At 43.4% G+C, this 24,803-nt stretch overlaps 1 protein-coding gene across 3 annotated transcripts in view; it reads left to right on the forward strand.

Annotated features, from left to right (window-relative positions):
- The window catches only part of DSTYK (dual serine/threonine and tyrosine protein kinase), a 63,177-nt gene that overhangs the window by 31,054 nt on the left and 7,320 nt on the right, over nt 1-24,803 (forward strand). For 2 of the 3 annotated variants that reach the window (XM_048826394.2, XM_075121951.1), the window contains exons 3-11: nt 8,647-9,310; nt 14,669-14,901; nt 15,472-15,555; nt 18,717-18,893; nt 19,297-19,426; nt 20,540-20,696; nt 21,475-21,607; nt 23,363-23,476; nt 24,050-24,164. In XM_048826394.2, the coding sequence (XP_048682351.1) occupies nt 8,647-9,310; nt 14,669-14,901; nt 15,472-15,555; nt 18,717-18,893; nt 19,297-19,426; nt 20,540-20,696; nt 21,475-21,607; nt 23,363-23,476; nt 24,050-24,164 (1,807 nt within the window). Of the gene's footprint in view, nt 1-8,646; nt 9,311-14,668; nt 14,902-15,471; nt 15,556-18,716; nt 18,894-19,296; nt 19,427-20,539; nt 20,697-21,474; nt 21,608-23,362; nt 23,477-24,049; nt 24,424-24,803 lie in introns of all 3 variants that reach the window. The other variant, XR_012665688.1, reaches the window with a different exon arrangement.

The following is a 24,803-nucleotide window of genomic DNA, read 5'->3' on the forward strand; positions in this document are numbered from 1 at the left end:
CAAAGAAAATAACAGAACGCCACTAGCGGTCACCTTCAGCCCCCAACTAAAACCCCTCCAACGCATTATTAAGGATCTACAACCTATCCTAAAGGATGACCCAACACTCTCACAAGTCTTGGGAGACAGGCCAGTCCTTGCCTACAGACAGCCCCGCAACCTGAAGCAAATACTCACCAACAACCACATACCACACAACAGAACCACTAACCCAGGAACTTATCCTTGCAACAAAGCCCGTTGCCAATTGTGCCCACATATCTATTCAGGGGACACCATCACAGGGCCTAATAACATCAGCCACACTATCAGAGGCTCGTTCACCTGCACATCCACCAATGTGATATATGCCATCATGTGCCAGCAATGCCCCTCTGCCATGTACATTGGTCAAACTGGACAGTCTCTACGTAAAAGAATAAATGGACACAAATCAGATGTCAAGAATTATAACATTCATAAACCAGTCGGAGAACACTTCAATCTCTCTGGTCACGTAATCTCTCTTCACCGTTTGTCCATTACAGGTGGCAAAGAATGTGACTGCATTTCCCTGTGGTCTTAACTGTAAAGAACATTCTAAGCAAAGGCTGAAGCAAACATTGGTTTCCTGTCTTGTTTCTGAGACCCTAAGGGTATGTCTACACTGCAGAGTTGTCAACTGACTCAAGCTCATGCTACAGAGCTAAAAATAACAGCATAAACATTTTGGGTTGGGCTGGAGCTTGGGCTCTCAAACCCAACGGGGGGAGGGGCCTTTGAGTCCAGGGTCCAGCCTGAGCCCAAATATCTACACTGCTATTTCTAGCCTTGTACCCAAGCCCAAATCAGTTGACCTGGGCTCTGAGGCTTGTTGCCACATTACCTTTTGCAGTGTAGATATATTCTCTGAGGCTGGCTTCTGGCTGAGCCTTTCCTCCAAACCCCAGTATAGCACAGCTGCAATTAAGCTTGACTGAGGTGCTTTTGCTGAGCACCAGAATTAAATATCTGAGAGTTGTTCTGTTTAGGTCTTACACTGGGCCTATCAACTTGGGTTCAGTGCTAGAGGGACGGTATTCTCAGAAGTACAATCACTGGGAAATTCATATTTCCTTCCACCCGTATCTGATTAGAGCTAGAGTCTGGGTCTTGTGCTATGCTCTGAATGTCACTACTTTCAGTTTTTGCTGGCTTAGAGTGATTTCTCTCTCTCTCTCTCTTGATGGGGCAGGTTCTGTGGCTTTTGCAGTAGGGTTAGAAGAGTCTAGTGTTAAACACTATTCAGACTGTTTCCTATGTCTTGTGTGTTATCTGTAGACTTGTTTAATTGGCCCTCTTGCTGATGGAAGAACACAAACTTCCATAGTGGAGCAGGATTCCTATTTATGACACAGATGGTCTTTATCCAAAGAAACAAAGTAGCACTAACAACCTTTTTATTTGCAAAGGGTGCTGGCACAGAGTGTTACTGTCAGTTTTAGTTTAGAGTGCTGGCCTGGGATTCAAAGTTCTGGGATCAGTTCCCTAATCTGCCATACACTTCGTGTTACCTTGAGCAAATCATTTAATTTCTTGATGCCTCAGGTCTCTCTGTTAAATGGGGATAATGGTACTTCCCTACCTCACAGGGATGTTGAGGGTAAACATATCAAAGATCATGAGGTGCTCTGATACTTTGGTAACCCGGCCATATAAGTACCTCCGATTCATAGTGCAGTTGTATAACTTGCCCCTAGCAGCGTCTGATTTTAATTATTGTGTTGCTTGTGTGCTGTGGTAGATCCATTCTCGGAATCCGAAGAGTACTGGAATTGGTTTAGTGTTTGAGTGAAATACTGAGTTGAGACTTGAGTCTCACTAAGCGTAATTTGCTGCAGCAAAAGCTTGTCTAACAGAGGATAGCCTCTGAGCACCTCTAACTACAAAAAGTCTTTCCTCAATAAATGGAAAGTGAAACTGTGCCAGGTCTAATAATCTGGGGTAGGGTCATTTTTGGAAGCAGCAAATGAATCTTATTCTTAGATGAATAGGAGGCAGGTATATGAAAATATGGCAATCCTCTGCCAATTTTTATCCTAAAGGACAAGGCAACTGTCTGTGTCCCTAAATAGCTTATTGCACTGAGATAAAGATCTTCAATTGCTTGTCTCTTCTTCATTATGTATTGTGTATAGTGTCTCTCCTTTTACCTGTATTTATTTAGTACTGGGGCTAACTTCTCTCTTTGAATAGAGGTGTACAGAATTTAGTCCATAGAAATATGCATAGGCTGTCAGAGAGAGGAGAATGGAATGCTTTTTTCCTAATTGGGTACATTGTATTACAGTTCTTAATGAGTAGGTGCTGTCAACATATGTCAGGCAATATTCTCTCAAGAAGCAGAATTGTAACCCAGCTAGTTGTGTAGTTGGTGTTTAGGTCTCCAAGTGTTCAATAAGTCTTGATTTTTAGACCAGGTTTTAACTTTGGAGAAACATGGACGTAATTATTTGATAGTAATGTATTTGAAGCTTTTGCTTCAGCAGAGCATACTGACTGAGAACTCTGATTTAGTGAGAACTGACTTAAGGTTCCAAGATATTTCCATAAATCACTGTGTGACTGCAGCAATTCTAGCTAACAGTCCTCTCAGTGAAACTGCCCTATGAGGTGTACATGCTGCTGGGCACACACAAGAAGACTAGACTGGTGCCTTGAAGAGTTTGTAAGTTTAAGAACTTACAACTGAATAGCATATGGAAATATTCAGAGAAGCACCATAAATTGGGGAAAATTACCTCATAGAAGTAAAAGCAAACAAATGATGCAAATGTTGCTAGAAAACCCTACAAGGTCTCTGCTAAAACAAGGACCAGTTGCTCACGCTGCATTTTGTGTTGGGTTTTTTTTTTAGCCCATCTCCTAGAGACAGTACTGGCTTCCTCCTTTGTTTATAGTCATCTGTGTGAGTCATCTTTCAATGTGAATATTGCAGAATTGCCTATCCAATTTTTCTTTAACTTGTACTCTTGTTTAGCCACGGACTTGGGAGTCCCATGACAGTAATAGCAGGAAAACTGCTGGCAAGACTTTTTTAGGGCAGAAAATGGGAGACTACTCAAGTCTTTCATTTGACTAAAAATTCGTATTCATGTTTTTGCTCGAGAGCTCAGTGGCTTCCTCTGGTGCACAGTGAAGATCTCACTTATGCCTTCATTTCTGGATTATTTGGGAGAATTTTTGAACTCTCTTAATAAAGTAGCATCCAAAATTGTAATTCTTTCAGCCACACCCAAAGGGGAATATTTAACTCTTCATCAAATGGAAAGGAAGTTTGTTTCAGAGCTGGCCCTTCATTGCAAGTTTTTAGTATTGGGACTTCCAAGTTGCATTGTCAACCAGTGGGGAGCAATCAGGATGTAGGACACCTCAGAGCAATCAATTTAAAGCACAGAGCAACCAGGCACTGGCTAAATGGAAGCTCTAAAAATGCATGCATCATGGTTAGCTAGTTAAAACAGAGAGCAAGTTATAGCTCAATCTAGCCTTTGTTAGCAGAATTATTTTGTGCCACCTCCTCCCCCCCATCCCCTTTTAAATGGGAGACTACTACTGTTGGAAACAAATAATACTGAAAGAACTGACTAGGTGAATGTTTACTCAAAAGGCTACGCATATGTTAAAATCATGCTTAAATTAAACCTGAGTCTGAAGCTACCCCCCTTGTGGACAAAGGCAAGGTATCCTACATAGGACTTCTTGACTACCCCAAAAGGTGACCCTATTTGTGTTGCCTTGCACCTCTTTATCAAAGGATCTGAAAGCACCTCACAGATATCAGAAGTATCTGATTAAGTCTCTACACGTGAGTAAATTGCATCCATTCTATTGAGATTTGGCTTCAATACAGAAGTCAAAAATGAGCTTTACAGACAATCTTATCTCCTCCACCAGCACTCAATTCCTTATGTAAATAAATAATCTAATTGCCCAAATGAAGGTCTAGACCGAACAAGTGAAAGTGAATCTTAAACTGTATCCTTAAAACTGCTCAGCTCTAGGGCTATTGGCCCTCCTCCCACAGCTCTGCCCTGAAGATGGAGCCCAAGAAGCTACTTGAATTTTAAAAAAAGGAATGGTTTCAGAGTAACAGCCGTGTTAGTCTGTATTCGCAAAAAGAAAAGGAGTACTTGTGGCACCTTAGAGACTAACCAATTTATTTGAGCATAAGCTTTCGTGAGCTACAGCTCCGATGAAGTGAGCTGTAGCTCACGAAAGCTTATGCTCAAATAAATTGGTTAGTCTCTAAGGTGCCACAAGTCCTCCTTTTCTTTTTGCGAAAAAAAGGAATGTTTTTCTCACCTTTTGCCTAGCTCTTGCCTTTCATTGTGATTTTTTTTTCATGGTCTAATGCAGTACTGATTGGGTTTCCAACTCTGCAGGGCAATACTGAAATTCAAAAACTTTTATATGGATGTGAAATTTTGTCTCTTGTTTGTAATTTTTTTTAAAGACCCTTTTTTCTTGGGCCTGTACTGCTGGAGTGTTTTATTTCTCTTCTCAGGGAGCACTTCTCCCCTAGCAAAAATCTCTAGTAAAATTTTTAAAGGAGACTCCTAGAGTCTCAGATTCTGTGGAAGTGAGTGACATCCTCCACTTGGTTCCACAGCAGAGAAACTAACTGGGATACTTTGCTCATAGCTTTTGAAGCCAATGCCATTAAATCAGATTTAAATAGTTTTGCCTGGCTACATAAAAGCATTTCCAGTTAATTTAAAATATTTTTTCCCTTCTAAAATAGTGATACTCCACTACAAATAACTGACTAATGTGCAAGCCCAGTGCTGTGGGGAAGTTCATGTAATGAACTGTCTGTAAACATGAAAAGATGATGTACTTGCATGAGAGGATCCCTGTGACAGCTCAACATCTGGTCCCAGGCACCTAAGGGACTCTGATACTGCAAGAATCAATAGCAGAATCTTGAGGAACAACACTGATTTGTTACAGATGCATTTCAGTTTTTCAGGTTCAGATTAAGGAAGGCTGTCTAACCATAGTGTCTAATGAAGATCTTCAATTTAAATAGACGATTGCCCTGTTTAAGATGCCTTCCTAATGTTCTCTCTTGGCTGTGAAATCTTACTTGTTGCACTGTAAACCGAAATGCCAAAAACTCTATTTAGAATGTTGATACCATACTTGTACCCAATGTCTAATTGTCACTGAAGGTAAAATGGTATGAAGATTGCAGCCTCATCCCACCCAAATGACGACACTATTGCTGTCATCACCATCAGTACATGCTTAACAGCTCATCAGTTGTCATCAGCCCCTTCCAAGTGACCAAATGGTAGGTAATTCATTTAACAACTGGTAGAACAAAGTGTATAAGCCACTGGAGTGTTTAGCTAATTGCATGATCTGATTGGTTGAGCTCTTGAAGCCCATAGAAGGGAGTGGTCTAAATACAATACTGGGAACTAGGAACCAAGTTCCAGTCATGTCTTGGACACTGACTCACTCCGACCTTGGGCAATTCACTTAATTCAGGTTTCAGAGTAACAGCCGTGTTTAGTCTGTATTCACAAAAAGAAAAGGAGTACTTGTGGCACCTTAGAGACTAACCAATTTATTTGACCATAAGCTTTCGTGAGCTGCAGTTCACTTCATCGTATGCACTTCATCCGATGAAGTGAGCTGTAGCTCACGAAAGCTTATGCTCAAATAAATTGGTTAGTCTCTAAGGTGCCACAAGTACTCCTTTTCACTTAATTCAGTACCTCAGTTTCCCAATCGTTGAAATGGTGTGAATACTGGACTGCCTCAAATTGTTAATTCTCATTTAGAGTACTTTGAAGCAGGAAAAAATTGTAATCTGTAAGTGTTAAGTACCTATACCGCTCCTTCTTCCAATTCATAGTCATTTCACCCATATGAAAACTTACCTCTATAGCACTTGAGAAAAGAAGGTAAGTATCTGTTACAGAGGAGGGGTTAAGTGACTGGCCCAAGTGTAACTTGTTTAATTCTTACTGTGTTGCAATGCTTATTCATGTTCCTATGCAACATTCACTGGGCATTACGTCAGTAATCAAAATACTACAGTTCTGACCAACCTCTAGACAGCTGTTGGTGCAGTCATTTGGGCAATTACTCCACAAGGTAGGCATTCTCCTGGAGCCTTTCCATCTATGAACACTGTGGCTAAGAACTGTAGCTAAAAATTTGTGGTCTAACTCAATAAAGTTATACCATATATGAATTTTACCTGTAGCTAATAATGCAGCCTCCTAACAGTATTTAACTCCTATTCAGGTGGTAGAGTCCCAGAGTCACACCAACAACTGAACTCTTACCTTTACAGCTGAAATGTTCAATGCTTGAATCACTCATTAGAAACACAGGATATGACTGGCAACTTAGGTGGGCCAGTCTGAACTTGGGTATCTCTTCTAGCAGTGGCCAGTGTCTCTTTCACCATAGGCAGGTGAAGAGCCTACAAATCAGTATATTGTGGGAAGGGTGAGGGACAAATTCACCACTGGAAGTGCCAGGAAGTTAACTTGTACTTGATTGATCTTCTTGGCTTGCATATCTACAAACTTTGGCAGTTTATAGTGTCATTGTACTTAACCCCACTGTAATAATGGTCACTTAGCTATTTTCATTTATGCAATAACTATAAGTTGTAGTAGCAGTGGATAGGAGTCTATTTAGGGCAGTAACTGTGTGCTTGGAATACACGCTTAAAGTTGAAAAGAGGCTTGATGCAGGATTTTTCATGACTTGTGTCCGAGCCATACAGGATCAACTTACAGTTGGTCTAAAGAGGACCAGTACAAATAACTGCAAAGTGGATAGAAGAACTTCTTGAAGCGTCTAGCCAGAAAATGTAAAAGCTCTCCTGCATGTCCCCACACAACCTAAAATTTACCTGACTGTCTGCTTGTATGTGTGGTGGTGTGCAGGTGTATTTGTTTTTGCACCTGGGAGAGGGGCTAGCTACTGTTTTTTCTGTGGTAGAAGTAATAGTAACTGAAAAATCAGGGATGGTCCTTAAAGATTTGGTTCAAGGTCAACAAACAAAAGTGAGTAAAGCTAGTTAAGGATTTTCCTTTCCTTTTGCTAAAGGTACAAATACAGAAGGCATCGGATCTTAACACTAAGTCACTGATGAGACTTTGAGCTTTTAAACTGTTTGGCCAACAGGTGGTTATAAAACAAATACAGTAAACAAATGTGGCTGCAATGTAGTCTTACAGGAAAAGCAAACTTTGTTAGTAAGCAGTGTCGTCTTTTTAAAATTAGAGAGAGGATGTTGGCATCTCGGACAAGCTTCTTGAGAGGTAGCGTGGATGGTGGAAATGGTTCTAAGATAGCCTTTTCTCTAGGTCAGTGGTTCTCAAACTGTGGGTCAGGACCCCAGAGTGGGTCACAACCCTATTTTAATGGGGTTGCTAGGGCTGGCATTAGACTTGCCAGGGCCAAAGCCTGAGCCGCACGACCCGGGGCCAAAGCCGAAGCCCAAGGGCTAAAGCCCTGGGTGGGAAGGCTCAGGTTACAGGCCCCGCATCTGGATCTAAAGCCCTTGAGCTTCAGCTTTGACCCCACCTCACCCCTCCCACCTGGGGTGGCGGGCTCAAGCTGTGGGTCCCCGCTTCTGGGGGTCATGTAGTAATTTTTGTTGTCAGAAGGGGGTCACCGTGCAATGAAGTTTGAGAACCTCTGCTCTAGTAACTAGTTCAGATCCAGCTCTGTGCAGTAGTGAATGCAAGCCACCTCAGTATGGTAACTTTTTTTGCATTAGCGTATGTATAATGAGTTGGTTGATGCAACTGGATTTCTAGTGTCCAGAAATATCTGCACACTGACTACCCTTTGTTGGCAGTCTAGAAATGGACCGAGAACTGAATAGGCCAGGGAGGCTGAACTCCCTTTTGTCCTAAATGGGGGATTTTCAAGACAGGTTTGAGTCATGCCAGCAGATAGCAGAGAGAACAGCACACGTGTCCCTGAGCTATTCTTGTGTTGCGGATCTACTGATTTCATTCTCCAGGCTGGCAGTGTGCTCTCACTAGTTCCTGTCCTAAAAATCATCATAGTAGTTTAGAAAACCTTCAATGCTGAATCACAAAAACATGGATCTTGTGTCAGTGACTTCAGTAGCTTTAGCTGATTTGAAGCATTCTAGCCATATCTCAGCGAGACACAATGAGTAAAAATTCTAAATGAAGTGACTCGAGTGAAAAGTCTGAAATATTGAAGTGAGCTAGGATATATTCTCAGTTCTCCAATCTTTCACAATGAAAATGAAATAAAAAGTCAGCTCTTGCAAGACCGAGAGGCTTGAGGTCTAAAATAGGACCATGGATCCTGTACTGCCACGTGAAACTTGGGTTGGATTTGAACCTTGTTTGCTGATTCCAAGACTTCATTGTCTAGTATTGCTGTAGACACCCAAAAGGTTGAGAAATGAGCCTTGAATAACTACTTCTATAGGCTAATACAAGGATCTGGGAGAAGCTCCAATCAGCCCCATGGATTCATGGGAATTGCATGTTTAGACCATGACAGGTCCTACCACAGGGATGAATTTTTAGTGGGGAGAGGGAAGTTGGGAGTTAGTAGCAGGGTTAATTGCTAAAACTTCAATGTGGTGATTTTATTTTATTACTCTTTCAGGAGGTGGACATTGTGGTAGCCCCTTGTCGGGGATTCCAGTCTGCTGAAGTCACCTTGGGAGAGTATGTGAACCATGTCTTGCCTGTCGTCACCTTTGCCATCAGTGAGACTAAACTCTCAGCATCTGATGAAAATGAACTGCGGGAAATCCAAGAGAAATTCTCTTTGCCTGTTTTCTTTTGCAAAGTGCCAGAGTCGGAGGCTGAATTGATCTCTCCCAAAAAGGCTGAGAATGAGAAGTCATCCCTCTTCTGTCAGCTGATGGACCTAGATTACCTTAGTACCAACCACTGCAGCTGTGGGGCCCCCAGCTCTGATGCCAAAGCCCAGAGCATGCTGGTGGAGCAATTAGAGAAATTCCGCCTCCTGAACACTTTCTCCAGGCAGGTGCTGCAGAAGCACCTGGTGGATGTAGCCACCATCCTGAACCTGGTGCACTGCCGCTGCCTGGACATCTTCATCAACCAGGCTTTTGACATGCAAAGAGACTTGCAGATCACCCCAAAACGGCTGGAGTACACGCGCAAGAAGGAGAATGAGCTCTATGAGTCTCTGATGGGTATTGCCAATCGCAAGCAGGAGGAGATGAAGGACATGATCATAGAGACACTCAACAATATGAAAGAGGAGCTGCTGGAAGATGCTGCTAACATGGAATTCAAAGGTAATCTCTGGTAAGAGGAGAGAGATGGGAAGAGATCTGAAGATAACTAAATTTATAAGCCCCTCCACAAACTTTGCTTCTTGGGCCAATGTAAATGTGGATCAGAAGAAGTCTGCCTTCCTGTGTGACCTCTTCTGAATCATCTAGTCCGTAAAGCAATCAACGGGTAGTCTGCTACACTGGACTATTTTCTCTAAGCATATCACTGAAGTAGGTTGGAGCACACAACTAGACCAGGAACACCTGACTTCTAATTAAGTCTGACAGTGATTCATGCTGCGTAGACCAGAACAGGCTACTTAGGCCTGGCCTACACTAAAAGGTTAGGTCGACCCAGCTACATCATTGTGGGGTGTGAAAACTCCACGCCTGTGAGCAACATAGTTGAGCAGATCTAACCCCTGGTGTAGACAGCACTAGGTTAATGGAAGAATTCTTTCACTGACCTAGCGCTATCTACTGCTGCTTAGGGAGGTGGATTACCTACGCTGACAAGAGAGCCCCTCCCGCCTGGGTAGGCAGTGGCTACACTGAAGCACTACGGCAGCGCTGGAGCTGTACCGCTGTCGTGTTTCAAGTGTACACAAGCCCTTGGCCTCTTTGCTTTAATGTGCTGTCTTACAATGGGAGACACTAATTGTCTACATTAGTGATGGGAAAATGGCTGTGAGTAGTCAAAACTGAATAATAAAACCACTTTTTTTTCAGCAAAAAATGCAAGTTTGTCGACACCAAAACATTTTGCAAATTTGTGTTGACTTTGTCAAATTGTTGGTCGCAGAGCCTCGATTTTTTTTCAGAATTTTTAGAATACTTCTCATTCTGACACTTTAAAATCCACTTCTCTAGAAACTTCCTTTACTATTATAAAAATAACTGTAAACATACGCTAAATAGGAACATTGTTTGACCCCAAAATATTTTTTTTTACTTTTCAACTTGCCAAAATATTAACAAAAACCGTTTGTTCTGGTTCAGCTCCACCAATCTTTGTAATAGTCAGTCAACTGAAATATTGCCAGTTTGCCTAGCTGTGGTTGTGAGGATAGTAAATCTCTTAAAAGAAAACTGTGAAGTGCAAGCCTCTACCCTGCATTCCTAGAATTTAAAGTTTCTTTCTCTTTCTCTCTGTCTCTTTCTTTCTCTTCCTTTCACAGGTGAGGACTGTTGTCTTAAACAGCTTTACAGTATTGAACCTTCTAAAATAAAACACTTTTATATAGATCCTTGGTTGTCCTTCTACTATTGTTTCCTGCTGACCTCTGGGCAGTTACCTGGTGGTGCATCAGAAAGCATGGATTGTTGCCCAAAAGTCTATTTGTCATGCTCAACACATGGAAGAATGCAAGGACATGTGGTGTAAATTTTAACTAGGATGCAATTTTATTAGTCAAATTACATCCAGGGAACAGTCCAGTGTAGTCACTTGGAGCACATCAATCCTTTTGGCTCCCTTACAGGGGGAGCACTCAAGAAGTGACAATCATCATACGAGAAGGTTCTCAGGGTGCCCCCAGCTGCCCACTATCATCCCATTTTTGGGAGTTGAGGTGACAAGTGACTTCGACAGCCAGAAAGCACTGCCATGAAGTGCAGTGGTGGGGCAGTTGCCCCAAGGTCATATCCCAGTCCTTGGTTTGCACTTGACCCAGGGTGGGGGTGAGGAAATGGACAAGTTGCCCCATCTCATAAGGAGATAACCTTCGGATGCCCACTTTGTTAAGACTTTGGACCTGGAGCCTAAATCGGAGAGTTCCTGCACTCGGCACCTTCCAAAAGTTGCAACAGCTAAACAATTCTCCTGTAGGTTCTAATGGTGACCTTCAGGAGCAGGAGAATCCCAGCCCTCCTGTTGCCCAAAACTCAGCCTCTGGGTTTCTCTGTGAAGACAAAAAACCCAACCAATCTTGGTCAATCTGGTGGAATGGGGAAAAATTCTTTCCCAGCCCCAAAGTGGCAATTGGCATAGCCCACTGTGACCTAATAAGGAAGGGTTGGGGTGAGCTGATTGTTGGGAATTAGTAAACAGGAAATGGCCCTGAGTACAGGTCTCCAAAGCTCATGCCAAATCCCGCACAATCTCCACCCTACCCTGCAAGTCGTATGTAGGCAGGAAATCTCACTGTCCTTTTTGCCCTCTCCCATCATGGAAACCACCAAGCTCAACTGTGGTTAGGCTTGGGGCCCTCTTTTGGGAAGAGTTAGCAAAACCTGCTCTGTTCCTGCAAGCTGAATGGCATGGGTGGTCTTTTTGTGTTTGAAGATGCATGGCTTCCCAATGCACTTCCTAGTGAGGTGTAACTTCTGTTGGTAGCTTTTGAGCTCCAGGAGTGAGGGGTTTATTAACTGTTGTGAATGGTTAAACTTAAGTAACATATTCTCTCTGAGTCTTTTGGTCTGGGGCACTAGATAGTCCCATGATTAGCTACAAATGGGTGCTTTGATGTGGCAAGTTTTATAAAACTTTCTCTTGTCAGGCAATGGTTTGCAATAAGTATTTTTGGTCCTTCAGGAAGGAATGTTGACATGGAAATGCACTTTGAAGTGACATGAAGGGGTTTTCTGCTTGAAACGAAATTGAAAATAGCTTTAGGCTGTAAGATTGGAGGAAGTGGTTTGCTTTTCTTTACGTTCAAAAGGCATTGAATGCTCTAAGGAGGCTTTTAAATCTCTAGGCCTGCACTTTAATTTTAAAACTGGAAAACAAATGCATGCAGTCCTCTAGGAGAGATGGAGGGTGTGGAATAGAGCACCTGCCATAAAGTAGAGAATGAGCATGTGGAATACCATGTATCCAGATTTTTGTCTCTGGAGTGCAGTCACGGTTGGGAGGGAGAAGGATTGTTCTGTGACTTAGAATATGTTTGCTTTGTATCAGTCACGTTAAGTACAGCCATAATCATGAAGGGTTGGTCTGCACTGCAGTGTTGGTTTGAGTTAATTCTGCTTGAGTGAGAGTGTCCACACTGAAATAACACTTGATTAAAAGTGTTATTAGTGTCCTGGAGTAATTAAATCCCCACTGTATTATTTGAGCATCAGCAGCACTCAAGCTTCAGCCCACATCCCCTGATGGGCCAGGTAGCTAGAGTTTAAAGCATCATTTAACTGGAGCTAGAGACTTTGTGTGAATGGGAGTTGGGTTATGGGCACCATGTTGCGCTTGGAGCTAAACAAGTCCTCGGGCTTTATCTGTGCTACAATCAGACTGCAATCAGATGTGACTGCAGTTTGGGGAGGTGTACCTACACCTAGCTTTAATCTAGCTAGTGCAGTTAAAAATAGCAGTGAAGACATGATTGCACAGGCTAGCAACGAAAGTATGTACCCCAAGTCCCTAGTAAGCGTGTACATCCCATGCTGAAGTCTGTGCTGCTATGTCTCCACTGCTTTTTTCTTTTAGCTGCATTAGGTAGTTTAAAGCTAGTGTGAGTATGTCTACTTGAGATCTAATCGCGCTTTCAACTGTAATGTAGACGTAGCCTTTAGTGAGTACATGCCTTCAGCGTGCACGCTGTTGTATAGAGCTGGGCATTCAGGAGAATGTAAAACCAGACTGCAGTAACTTGAGGGCCAACAGCATTTGAGAGTTTTTGCTGCAGGAAGGAAGGTAGATTCTCCTGTTGTGGCCTCTGATGTCATAAGTCAGTCACTTGATTTTATGTTTAAAGAAGCTAGACTCTCTCCCTTTGGATTTTGTGTTCAAATACAGGGCTCCAGCCTGACCTCTGAGCGTTGCTGTAGAACTGGGGAAACTGGCTGTGGTGCATGCAACTTGACCAGCTAGTTACCTCTTGAATAATACTTGGCATTTTATATACCAAGCATTGAATAAGCACCAGATAATCTTTGTGATGTGAGGAATAATATGGAGGAACTGAGGTACAGCAATAAGTGGTTTGCATGAGACCTTGCTTTTAACAGAGCTCAGACCAGATTTCAGTTCTGACTGGGAAATCGCTGTGATGTGCATTTGAAATCAGAGGGCAGGGTAATCCTTGTTCTCTTCCATCTTGAGGGTTAGATGGGAGGTTGGCAAGTACATCACGAGAGAGACTGACTCGTATGGCAGCCTTCTGAAAACAAGCTTTAGTGTCCAATTGGGAGCTAATTATAAGCTCCTTGGGGCAGGAGGGACCCTTTTGTTCTGTCTGTATAGTGTCTACACAATGGGGCTCTGTTCTATGACTGGGTTACTACAATACTACTGCTAATAATAGTCCTATAAATGTAAACAATCGGGCACAAGCATTGCAGTGGTGTGTATGTTGTTCTCGCAGGCTATTAAGTTGGCTTGAAATTGCCGTAGGACGCGCAAGGAATCAAAAAGTATATTTAGAGACTTGAGTCTCAAACTTTTTTGCATTTAGTGGAGCAGATAGCTTTTCAGTGAACTTAGTGCTGAGAACTAAAAAATTCTGTGTCTGAAAATGAACTGGAGGGGGTGAGATTGTGGCTTTGGAATGTCTGGGAATCACTGAGTTAGTTAAAAACAGGCAAATGGCCTGAATTCCCCCACCCTCCCAAATCACCATTTGAATATGCTTCAGAAACTACGTACTCTCTGCAAAGAAAGTTAATCTAATATGTAATGCTTTGCTCATCTTTTTTTTTTTTTTTTTTTTTTTTAAGCCTTGAAACATTTGCTAGTTGAATGGTGAGCAAAATATTTAGTCACATCAATAGCAGGAGTGTATTAAAACCTTCCTAATATTTCTCTTACTGAGAAACAAGTACACAACAAAGAAAAGTACACAGCTCAATCACCAAGGGGTCAAATGGTGAATGAATTAGCCTTTCATCTGTGTCTTTGGTCCTAGATTTAGTATATGGCCCTAGGGATGCAGTGGGATGCATGCCTGTAGAACAAGCTTGCACAGCTTCCACCTGCTTTTAAGCCCAGTTTGTTGTGATTTTGGAAGAACAGTGCTAATCATCCTACTTCAGAACATCTCTTCTTTCCTCCCTGCCCACCCCCACCCCCCAAAATAAAACAAAACCAAAGCGCGCCCCCCCCCCCAATCTCAGTCTTTTCATCTTACTGTAATGCTCCCCTGGGAGCAGTGGAGGGGCCCCTGTCCACATGGTTTCAACTAGCTTTCTTTCACAAACTATTGTTAGCAGCAGTTTGTCCAAGAGCATAAACAGGACCTAGAAGTCAAAACTCAAGATAATTTAATAGTGTTAGAAGGGGTGGAGGGTGAGCAGAAAGTGTCGAGACAAGTGCTGTCATAAGCTTGTGCTGTAGCTGCTTTGCAAAACACAGTGCAGAAGCTTGTCATGTTTGACTGCTAATAGTACAATTGTGATGCCTTTGTGTCCTGGCTGTACAAATTTTTCCTTCCTTCCTTCTTGCAGACATTATAATTCCTGAGAATGGGGAGCCTGTGAGTTCCAAGGACATTAAATGTTGCATTAAGCAAATCCAGGAACTGATCATTTCTCGGTTAAACCAAGCGGTTGCCAACAAATTGATAAGCTCCGTAGACTACCTGCGTGAAAGCTTTGTGGGGACGCTGGAGAGATGCCTGAGGAGTCTGGAGAAGTCTCAGGATGTTTCAGTACATATCACGAGCAATTATCTCAAACAGGTACGGTAGCTCAAACAGTTGCTGAGAATTTTCGTAGCGTTACTTTTTTACAAAGAATTTTGTTGGACTGTCACAGCAAGACTTGACTTTATCCTGATAGCATAAGAGAGCAGCACTAAAAAAACAAGGAAGAGTTGGGCAAAGCTATAATGTACAAGCCCTACTAAAATCAATAGAAGGAAGCAGAAATCTTTGAGAAACTGACGTAGTGGCTAGAGAAGAGGGGGTAGAATTGGGGAATTGTAGATTCTATTCTCCCCTCTTCTCAGGCTTGCTGTATGATCTCTGCCAAGTCACTTAACGTCCCTCTCGGTTTCCCAGTCTGTAAAATGGTGATAATTACCTGTCTATGTAAGGGTGTGGTAAGGATTAAATACACGGAGTAATCTGGTCTGGTAGACTGGGAGCCATCTGCAACATCGGGTATAGACCATTGCCAGAGGCAAGATACAAGATTTGCAGGACCAGTGCTCTTATTTGTTCTAGGTCGGTTTTCCATACTGAATCAGAATTAAGCAAGTCATGGGTCCTACTTTGCTAATTCTCCCCCTCCTCCCCTCCCCCCTCCAGATATTAAATGCAGCCTATCACGTTGAAGTCACTTTTCACTCGGGTTCATCAGTAACCAGAATGCTTTGGGAACAGATCAAACAGGTACGAATTGTCTACATTCCTTTCTGTTTGGACTGTAAAATAGACTAGTTACTATCACACCCTGAGTCTCGTACTAGAACGATGGACTGCTTGGATTATAAACGCTGCAGGGATTGCTTACGAAACTTTGATACTAAATATTAATAACTTCTGCTTGTCTCTGTTCTGCAGAATTATACTTCTTTTTACAAGCCATAAATGTGCAAATTAATAATGTGCCCCTAAAAGGGTGCTGGATGTTTCACAAAGCGAAGAATTGACTTGACGGTTGCTTGTTACAAGTATTCAGGCAAACCACTATATTATTATTATTTATTATTTGAGTGAGTGTCCATACAGATTCTGCTCTTCGTACATGAGATTAGATTCTTTTGTGATTGTGCCTGTGCCCGGAGTACCTTTTCATTCCTCATAATGGAAGGCATAGGGGGCGTGGGGCAGCAGCCTCCTGCAATCAGTTCCTTCTTACTGCCCGTTGCGGTTCCTGTATGGATGTTCCTAACTTTGTGCAGCTAGGACGCTATTTTTTTTTCTTCCTACTGTGGGGGGCGGGGGGAGTGCTGGTCTTTGTCTAGTGTTGATCGATCGGTTTTCTTTGCCAATTGGCTTTACTTACTTAATCTTAAACAGAGTAGTGAGAAGGTTTCTACTACGCAAGGAATCCCTTCCTTGTATAGATCGACTGTACAAGGGCAGACCCAAGTCATTGGAGTTCAAGGTCTGCCCATCCTGCACCTGCTATTCCTGTGAATGTCTAGCAGTCCCAATGGCTATTGTGCTTTGGAGCAGTGAGGATCTGGCAGAGTTCAAGATCATTTCTGAGAGGCACTGGAAGATCATCAGGGATGCAGAGCAGCCCTCCTGGTACCCACTCATTTGTCATCCTCCCTGACCGTACCAGCCATGGCAGTACTGGTCTCCCTACAAGTGAGCCTCTGTTCTAGGAAGCGAGCTTCGTCCACTGTCTCCAGAGCCAGATCCCCCTCACCAAAGAAGCTGTCTTGGGTTTCTCTCCTGTCTGTGTCTGCTTATGGAGGGTGAGAGGGAATATGGTGGAGATTACTACTCTCCACAAATTTATCAGCCTCTGGCAATCTCCATCTGCAGATAGACGTAGTTAAGCTCCCAACTGCTACTTCTGTGGATGAACTTAAAGCCCTTCCAAGACCTTGCTAAAAGTGGTGAAGACCCTAGATATTCCACTGGAAGTCATGCAAGAACATGCTGAGTGTCTGTCTTCTGAATGTCCTGCAGCCTTCCTCTGCAGTGTAACTGGCCATGCCCATTGGTGACTGACCACTTGACTTGGCATACAGTGGCCTCAGTCACAGCAACATCAAAAGGGGCTGTTGGATACCAGGTACCTGTGAAAGGGTTTGAATATTTTACTAGCACCCTACCCCGGGACTCTTTTTAATAGCGCAGGTGGCTCATGGGAAGTTGAGGCACCAAAGCCCGCCCAAGTCTACCCATGTGGATAAAGACCCCAAGAAACGAGATCTATTTCAAGAAGAAGGTATACTCCTCAGCAAGCCTTCAGATATGAGTGGCAAATAATCAGGTGCTGCTACCAGAGAAGGACTTCCTGTTATGGTACATTTTCCATTTTTACCGACAGACTCCTGAAGGGCCAGCACAAGGAATTGAAATCCCTTATAAAGGCCAGCTCACTGCCTGAATGGCACTTCAAGCAGCATTTGATGCATTGGCTGCAGCAGCCAGGTTCATGGCTACAGACATCAGGAAATCCACCGGAGGTCCAAGTCACTATCAGCCCTCCTGTTTGAGGGCAACAAGTTCTTTAATCGTGATATGGATGAGGAACTTAATTCCCTAAAAGACTCCAAAGCCACCTTGAAATTCTTGGGTCAGTATGTCCCAGCCCCAGAGAGGAAGTTACCATGATACAGACTGAAACTAGTCTCAATGCTATCCGCAGCTACTGACTTTAGAGCTGCTGAGGAAGGGGTAGTGATTTTACTGAGTCTGCCCCACAGTGTGGGGCTTCAAGCAAAAATGGTGTTTTATTTGTTTTTTTGCATTTGGGCGGACCTCCCTCAGCTCCTCCTTCCAGGCCTCTCTTTGACAACAGCCTGTCCTGCTTCCAGGAAGCCTGGGATGGGATAACCAATGACTGCTGAGTCTTGATGATCCAGGTTCAAGCTGTTTTTATCCCCTAAGTCCTCCTTCAGGGGCCTTTCTCATCAGAGGCTGAGGGAGTCCACTTCTTGCTTTACTTAAATGGGAGTGGTAGAGGAAGTCCACACCCCCACAGAGTTCAGGGGCCAGGGACTTCATTCCCACTGCATCCTAATTTCAAAGTTGGGAGACTCCTCACCTATCTTTGTCTCAATGCTTTTTTAGCCATTGCTTCAAATTCTGCATGGTTACCCTGGACTTTATAATCTCCTCTCTGGATCCCATGGACTGGCTCACTGCTCTTGACCTTCAAGGTATGTATTTTCCCATCTTAATCCTTCCAGCTCATGGATTCCTGGCAAGAACTTCCATACTATCAGCAGAGTTCTACCCTTTGGTCTCTCAGCATCCCGATAGGTGTTCACCTAAGTCCTAGCTGTGGTGGCTGCCCACCTAAAGGCAAGGTATCAAGGTGCATCTGTAATGGACAATGGTCTGGTTGGTACAGGGGAGCTCCCACAGCAAGTGACCGACCTTGCTTCAAAAGACACTAAACTGCTTTTTATCACCAAGTGTAGAATCTTTGTGGACAACAACTTGAACAATTACTTACAGTAACTGTGATTCTTCAGATGTGTTCTCCACAAAGATGCCATGACCCACTCTCCTTCCCTGATGATTGAAATCCTGCTCCTAGGGGATCCTTATTGGAAGGAATGGAGTACAGGTGCAGCTGGCCCTGCCCGCTTAGCTACAGGGAGCAAGGGGGTGCAGAGTGCAGATGTGGCTCCAGTGAAACGTTGCTATTCAAAAGAAACTGGACTCGTGCACATAGGGCACCTGCATGCCGAGAGTAAAAGCTGTGTGGGCAACTCATCTCAAAGAACCATACTTGCTCTTCTTTCTGAACCCAGTTCTGCCCTCAGATGACCTCTTAAGATTTCAAAAGAAGGAAGTAGCATATCAGGCCTTAGGGCAAGATTTGGCCCTTCAGTTTAATTGGTTTAGTCCTGTTCTGTTAGATAGTTCAGCGGATTACCTGGGTTAGCCCACCTGCTATCACCATGGAGTGGAAGCGGAAAGTAGCTCAGGATGCTATTGAGAGCCTCAGCGCCTCCAAGCTGGCGAAGAGCATCTGCAGCCAATTCCGGACCAGGCTAAACAGCTCTCACGAGGCTTTTGCAGCCTCTCTGCGACAGGTAGGTGTGGGGCTGTGAGGTGGGCAGTGCAAACGCAGAGCCCTATGAGGAGAAACAAATTGGGGTTTCTGTACAGTGCCACTCTGGGAAACCAGAACTGTCACAAGTGAGGTGGCCAAATGGTGGGCAGAATAGCCAGCCCATTGCTGTCCTCTTCAGTGTAGAAGTATTGCCTGTCTAGTGGGAGAGACACTGGCTTGTGATGCTTCAGCTTCATCAGCATGGCAAGCTAACTTAGAGCCATCCCTGCAATGAAGTGGGTGCCCTAATGAAATGAGCCATCTTGAAAATGGGACCCCATAGACTCCAGTGTCTTGCCTTGCTTTCACCTTTTGCTTCTATGTGAGGCATGTGACCATGTGGAATGACTCTACACATAATCTCTGGCCTTCTGTCTTGGTAGCTAGAGGCTGGCCATTCAGGCAGGCTGGAGAAAACAGAAGACCTTTGGCTGAAGGTGCGGAAAGACCATGCCCCTCGGCTAGCACGCCTCTCGCTGGAGAGCAGGTCTCTGCAAGATGTGTTGTTACATGGTGAGCATCTACACCCGATCTTTCCAGCCTCTTGCGAGGGTGTGTCTTGGATTAGTTCTGTCCTGCTTCTGCAGGGGTTGGGAGAGCAAGGGCAAGGGGGACTCCTCATCTAGCTGTAGATTATTATACCAGAATAGTGTTGGCTGGAACGCTGATTTGCTTCTGACTTTGCTTCTACTTGACACTAGCCAACTAAGTCGACGTATTGGGTATGGTTGCTCCGAGGCCTGCAGGCCTATGAAAGGGGAAAACCTTGCCCATCTTCTAGTATAGGATGTTGTGGGAAGGCTGATCAGGGGGCAGTAGGATGGATAGCTAAAAACAATTAGTTTGTAGACTCAGAACTGGGAGAATTCTATGGAGGGGCGGGGTGTAAATTATAGAACTTTGCAAAGCTAATTGTTTAAATCAAATATACTTCAATGCTGTGCTCATATTTAAAAAGAAAAACTTTACAACAAATTTGTGGGCCTAACAAGAACTTTTAGGCAGGCTCGATAAAGATAGAGATTTGTTTTGAAGACTTACTCTTAAATCCTATGAGACTCCCTGGGATGATTCATAGGGTTGGTAATGGGATATGGAACCACCAACTTCTGTGGTCATGGGATCAAACCCAGCCTTTGTGGGTACTGACCAAAAAGCTTGTCTGAGGGTTGTGTGGCTTGTATGCTGCTAGCTGGAATGATTCCTGTTCGTTTACAGATAGGTGTCTATATCCTAACCACCACAACCATTGCTATGTCTCCTGCGTTGGCAGTCTCAGATTAGACAAAGGATTGAATGAGCAATGAAGATAGAACTCCCCTTTTTCCTCTTTGGTACCTCATCATATGGGGGTGAGTCACACTTGCAGAAGAGTTCAGAGAGAGATTGTACAGGGCTGTTGGCTGTTCTGCATATAAATATTGTGGCCTATACCAGTTCCAATATAGCACCGACCTAACAACTAAACTATCTGATTTCAAGAAGGACCCACCTACCTCCCTCTGAATGTGAATGTGAAATACTAGTTCAGTTTATGGCATCATCCTAGCCAGATACTGATGCTAGAGGGGAAGAACGTGGAAAATTTACCTCTGATCAAACTGACACATTGCTGTGTGTTTGCAGGTAAACCGAAGCTAGGCCGTGAGCTGGGCCGAGGGCAGTATGGAGTGGTGTACTTGTGTGATAGTTGGGGAGGCCATTTCCCATGTGCACTCAAATCCGTCGTCCCTCCAGACGAGAAGCACTGGAATGACCTTGCACTTGAGTTTCACTATATGAGGTGTGTATTGGTAAACTCTCCTCTAATCTGCAAATGCCAGCTGAACCTGGTTAGATTCAGATAGCTATGCAGGTTGGCTTACGTGGCTTGAGGCAGAGACTTTGGTCCAATGTAGTTCCTTGCTGCTCCCAGTAACTTGGTCAGTGCTGAGGATTGCCACTAAATGCTGCACAACTTTGAGTGAGGACTTTCAGATGACTGTCAATGCTACTTATAGAATAGACAAGACAGTGCAAAGCTCACCTGCTGTCCCACCTCATCTCTCCCCAGGGCTGATTCTCTTGTGTCTGCAATACTCGCGTCCTCTGCTGCTTCATGCAATAAAAGTCAGAGTTAGTATTGCATAGTGTTGCACAGTTGTCCCTGTCCTGGCCTTGGTATCTAATGTACTGTCTCTCCCTTCATCTAGTACCGTGCACTCTTTCTGCCCAAAGTGTACTATTCTGCATTCACTGAACAAAATGACAGTGGGACTACAATGTAGGAAACGTAACCAGCCTTGGCTGTATAGAGCTGCCTATACTGCAGTGCAGACAATTCTGTTACAACACACTGACTCAGTGATCTGTCCTTTGCTGTAGCCATAGTGGTGGTAGCAATGAGCAGCATTGTCAGTCCTCTCCTGTCTTGTCCTACTATGCTTGTTAAGAGCCCAGATGTTGGGTCCTTTATAAGGAGGCTAGGCTTGATTTAAGAGGGAAGGAGGGGAACTAGGCAGAATTGTAGTCTATGGGAATATATTCCCAGATGTTTATCTGTTCTGATTTTGTTTCTACAGGTCTTTACCAAAGCATGAGCGACTGGTAGATCTCCATGGGTCTGTGATAGATTACAGCTATGGGGGAGGTTCCAGCATTGCTGTCCTACTGATAATGGAACGGTTGCACAGAGATCTCTACACAGGACTAAGGGTGAGAAGGAAAAATGGCTGGAAGCACCAATTGAATTCATAAACTGGTCTAGAAGAAAGCTATTGGTCTGTTTACCACTTTCTGGTGTCATTTCCCTCAATATATTTGTAACTGACTTTAGTCACAGCAAGTATTTGTTTAGCAATACATGGAAGGCATGTCATGCATCCATGTACAATCTCAGCAGCACTCAAAGTGATGAGAATGGCAGATTACTTAACTGTGACTGTTGCAAATTTTGTGTTTGCATGTAAAATTTAGCTTTAGCCAGTTCTGGTCTGTGATTCAAATGGCCAGGAAGCTAAATGTGCAAGTGGACCATATCTTTGATTTGCTAAATTTGGGCTGCAGAACAACCATAAAAATACATCTGAGCACATCTTTGGAGAACTTTTGACATACCTAGGCCGAGTTTTAATTATGGATCTGTAATGTTTTAGGAGCTTCCAATTCTCCTTTACATGAAGGCCCTCTTATACTGCTGGAGTGGTGTAAAGCGACATTAGTGTAGCTGAGAATTCAGGCCTGCAAATGGCCATTTTAAGTAGGAAAAGCTGTGTTGGCCTATTTTAAACAGGCTACCATACTGCCAGTGTATCTGACAGTGAAAGTCCCCTAAAAGGTAAGTCACTAGCTGAAGGCTCAAATGCTAGATGGAATCGGTACTTGAATTTCCCAGGGTATAACTCTCAGCTTCTATGTGAGAGGTCCAGTTCAGGTGCTTTTTCAGATTGCGGTTTGCAGCTATGTTCTGCAGCACCTTACACTTCAAAAATCCCTCTCAGCCCAGGGAACTTTTGGGGAATCACTTCTCCCATACTGCCAACCTGAAGCACATCCACCTGTGGGGTGGAACACAGCAGCTGTCTAGCAGAACAGTGATACTAGACTATCTAGACCAGAAAGTGAAGAACGCTCTTTTGCTTGACAAACCCAATTGAACAGTTGGTGCTTCAAACTGTTATGAACAGCACAAAGCTAGGATGCTGTGCCCTGTGTCGGTATAGCAGTAGAATGGACAACACTTAGTTTGATTTAAACACACGAAGGCATAAAATATAAGAATAATAAAAAACCTAGATTGTGTACTGTAGAAGTGAAAGGAAACATGACTTCTTGGGGTAGTGGTCTATAACCAAGATCTTCCTGAAGGGGAAGTCTTCAGGATGGAGTACAGTTGCATTGCTGTAATAGTTACATAATCCTTTAATCTGGCTGAGACTACTGTACTGTGTTTGATCTGACCGGTATTGGTGAAGGTGGCATAAGAGATGTTGCATTGCTTGATCTTTAGCAGCTGACAACTTGGAATGTTTCGGATACCTTACTTTCAGAAGTCATGTAGCCTTTTTGCTGTTGGCACATCCATCCCTTTCATCTTGCTGCCTGCAGTCCTCGCTGACTCCATCAAGCTGTCTGTACCAGTTTAGCAGCCACTTCAGGAGTAAATAGTGGGATCATGACGGCATGTTTCGTTACTGATCAAAAGAACTAAACAGACCAGGATAAGCAGATACCATGTTCAGAATCTTGTTAAACTAATGTACCAGGATGTTGGCAACAAAAGCAGCTCATGCCAAGTCCATTCCATTGCTTGGCATTCACCCATGGCTCTGGCAGGAGCTCCTTGCATGTGTTAAAGGGTCACTTAGTAGCTAGATATTATTTACTGGAAAGGACCAGGAAATCCCACAAATACAAAATAATTTACATTTGTGGGATTAGTAAATCCTCCTGTGTGCACCTCTTCCTCAGGCTGGGCTGATACTGGAGACACGATTGCAGATTGCCCTGGATGTAGTTGAAGGGATCCGGTTTCTGCACAGTCAGGGGCTTGTTCATCGGGACATCAAACTTAAAAATGTATTGGTAAGGGTGATCTTTCTATACTTCACTTTCTCTTGGTTAGTCTCTAAAAGCCTTTTTATCTCCACTGCCAAAGGGGAACTAATAAATTGTTTGTAACATTGACAGTAAATGAAATAATGGCCTTATTCACGTAAATGTTTCCGTAAGAAGACTTGTGAACAAATGCTTTTCACTTTGATGGCACTCTTCATGAACTCCTCAAAACACTTACTACAAATATTAGTATCACAATGTCCCTGTCAGCTGTAGAAGCATTATTATTATTTTGCAAGTGGGTTAGAGGTGAAATGACTTGTGAGAGGATAGTTTGTTACAGATGGGATTAGATTTAGGACTTTCTGGTTCCTGGTCCTGTTCTCACACTGCTAGACCATACCTCCTGGTTAATAAACATGTAAAAACTTGTCCTGTTACTTACTCTTTTCTTACAGTCCTATAGCAGTCAGTAATTAGAGCAAACTCCCAACAATTCAAACACGAATACATTTTGTAAAGTTGCTTTTAATATTAAAAAGCCAATAATAGGGTTGAAAGCATGATTAACCATCACCTGATGTATGGATGGCTCTACAGCTTGACAAAAAGAATCGAGCCAAAATCACGGACCTGGGATTCTGCAAGCCTGAGGCTATGATGTCTGGCAGTATTGTTGGGACACCCATCCATATGGCTCCTGAGCTCTTTACAGGTAAGGTGGTGAATGGAATCTTCTATTGACTGTCTGCAGCTCCAGTCCTGAAGGCCCCAAACTCTGTACTATGCCTTTTAACTCTGGAGGGGGAAAACATAGTCAAAACTGTGCATTTAACTTCACCTTCCTGTATTTTCAGTCTAAGTGATGATCATCTCCATTCTTTTTTTCCTTTTATGAGGAGAGAGATTACTATGGGATTCATATGGCCTACAGAAGTCAATAACAAATTAATACACTGGAAGGGCTATTGGAGGTATTTAATCTCTCTGGTACAAACCATTTTAAAAAAAAGGTCAGCTGTGTTTTAGGGTCTGATAAACGGTTTCATACAAATCGTAGAGTAAGTTGGGGAAATTCAGAGTTGAGGATGGGAAATGAACCTAGATATCCTCCCCAAGATGAAATAAATCTTGACTCAAAATTTGACTCGCAGCATTATGGTTCTGACACCAACTATTTTTCCTTTTTAAATTCTCTCTCCCCCCCCCCCATTTTTGGGGGGTCTATTTCATTTTTTACAGTAGTTTCTAAAGGGCTCCACCAGGATCAGAACCCTATCCTGTTAGGTGCAGCACAAAAACGTCACCAGGAACAGCATCTTTTTTAAGATTAGAGTGATCACAGCAAACCTGT

The sequence above is a fragment of the Caretta caretta genome, chromosome 21 (genome assembly GCF_965140235.1).
Source record: "Caretta caretta isolate rCarCar2 chromosome 21, rCarCar1.hap1, whole genome shotgun sequence".
NCBI lineage: Eukaryota > Metazoa > Chordata > Testudines > Cheloniidae > Caretta > Caretta caretta.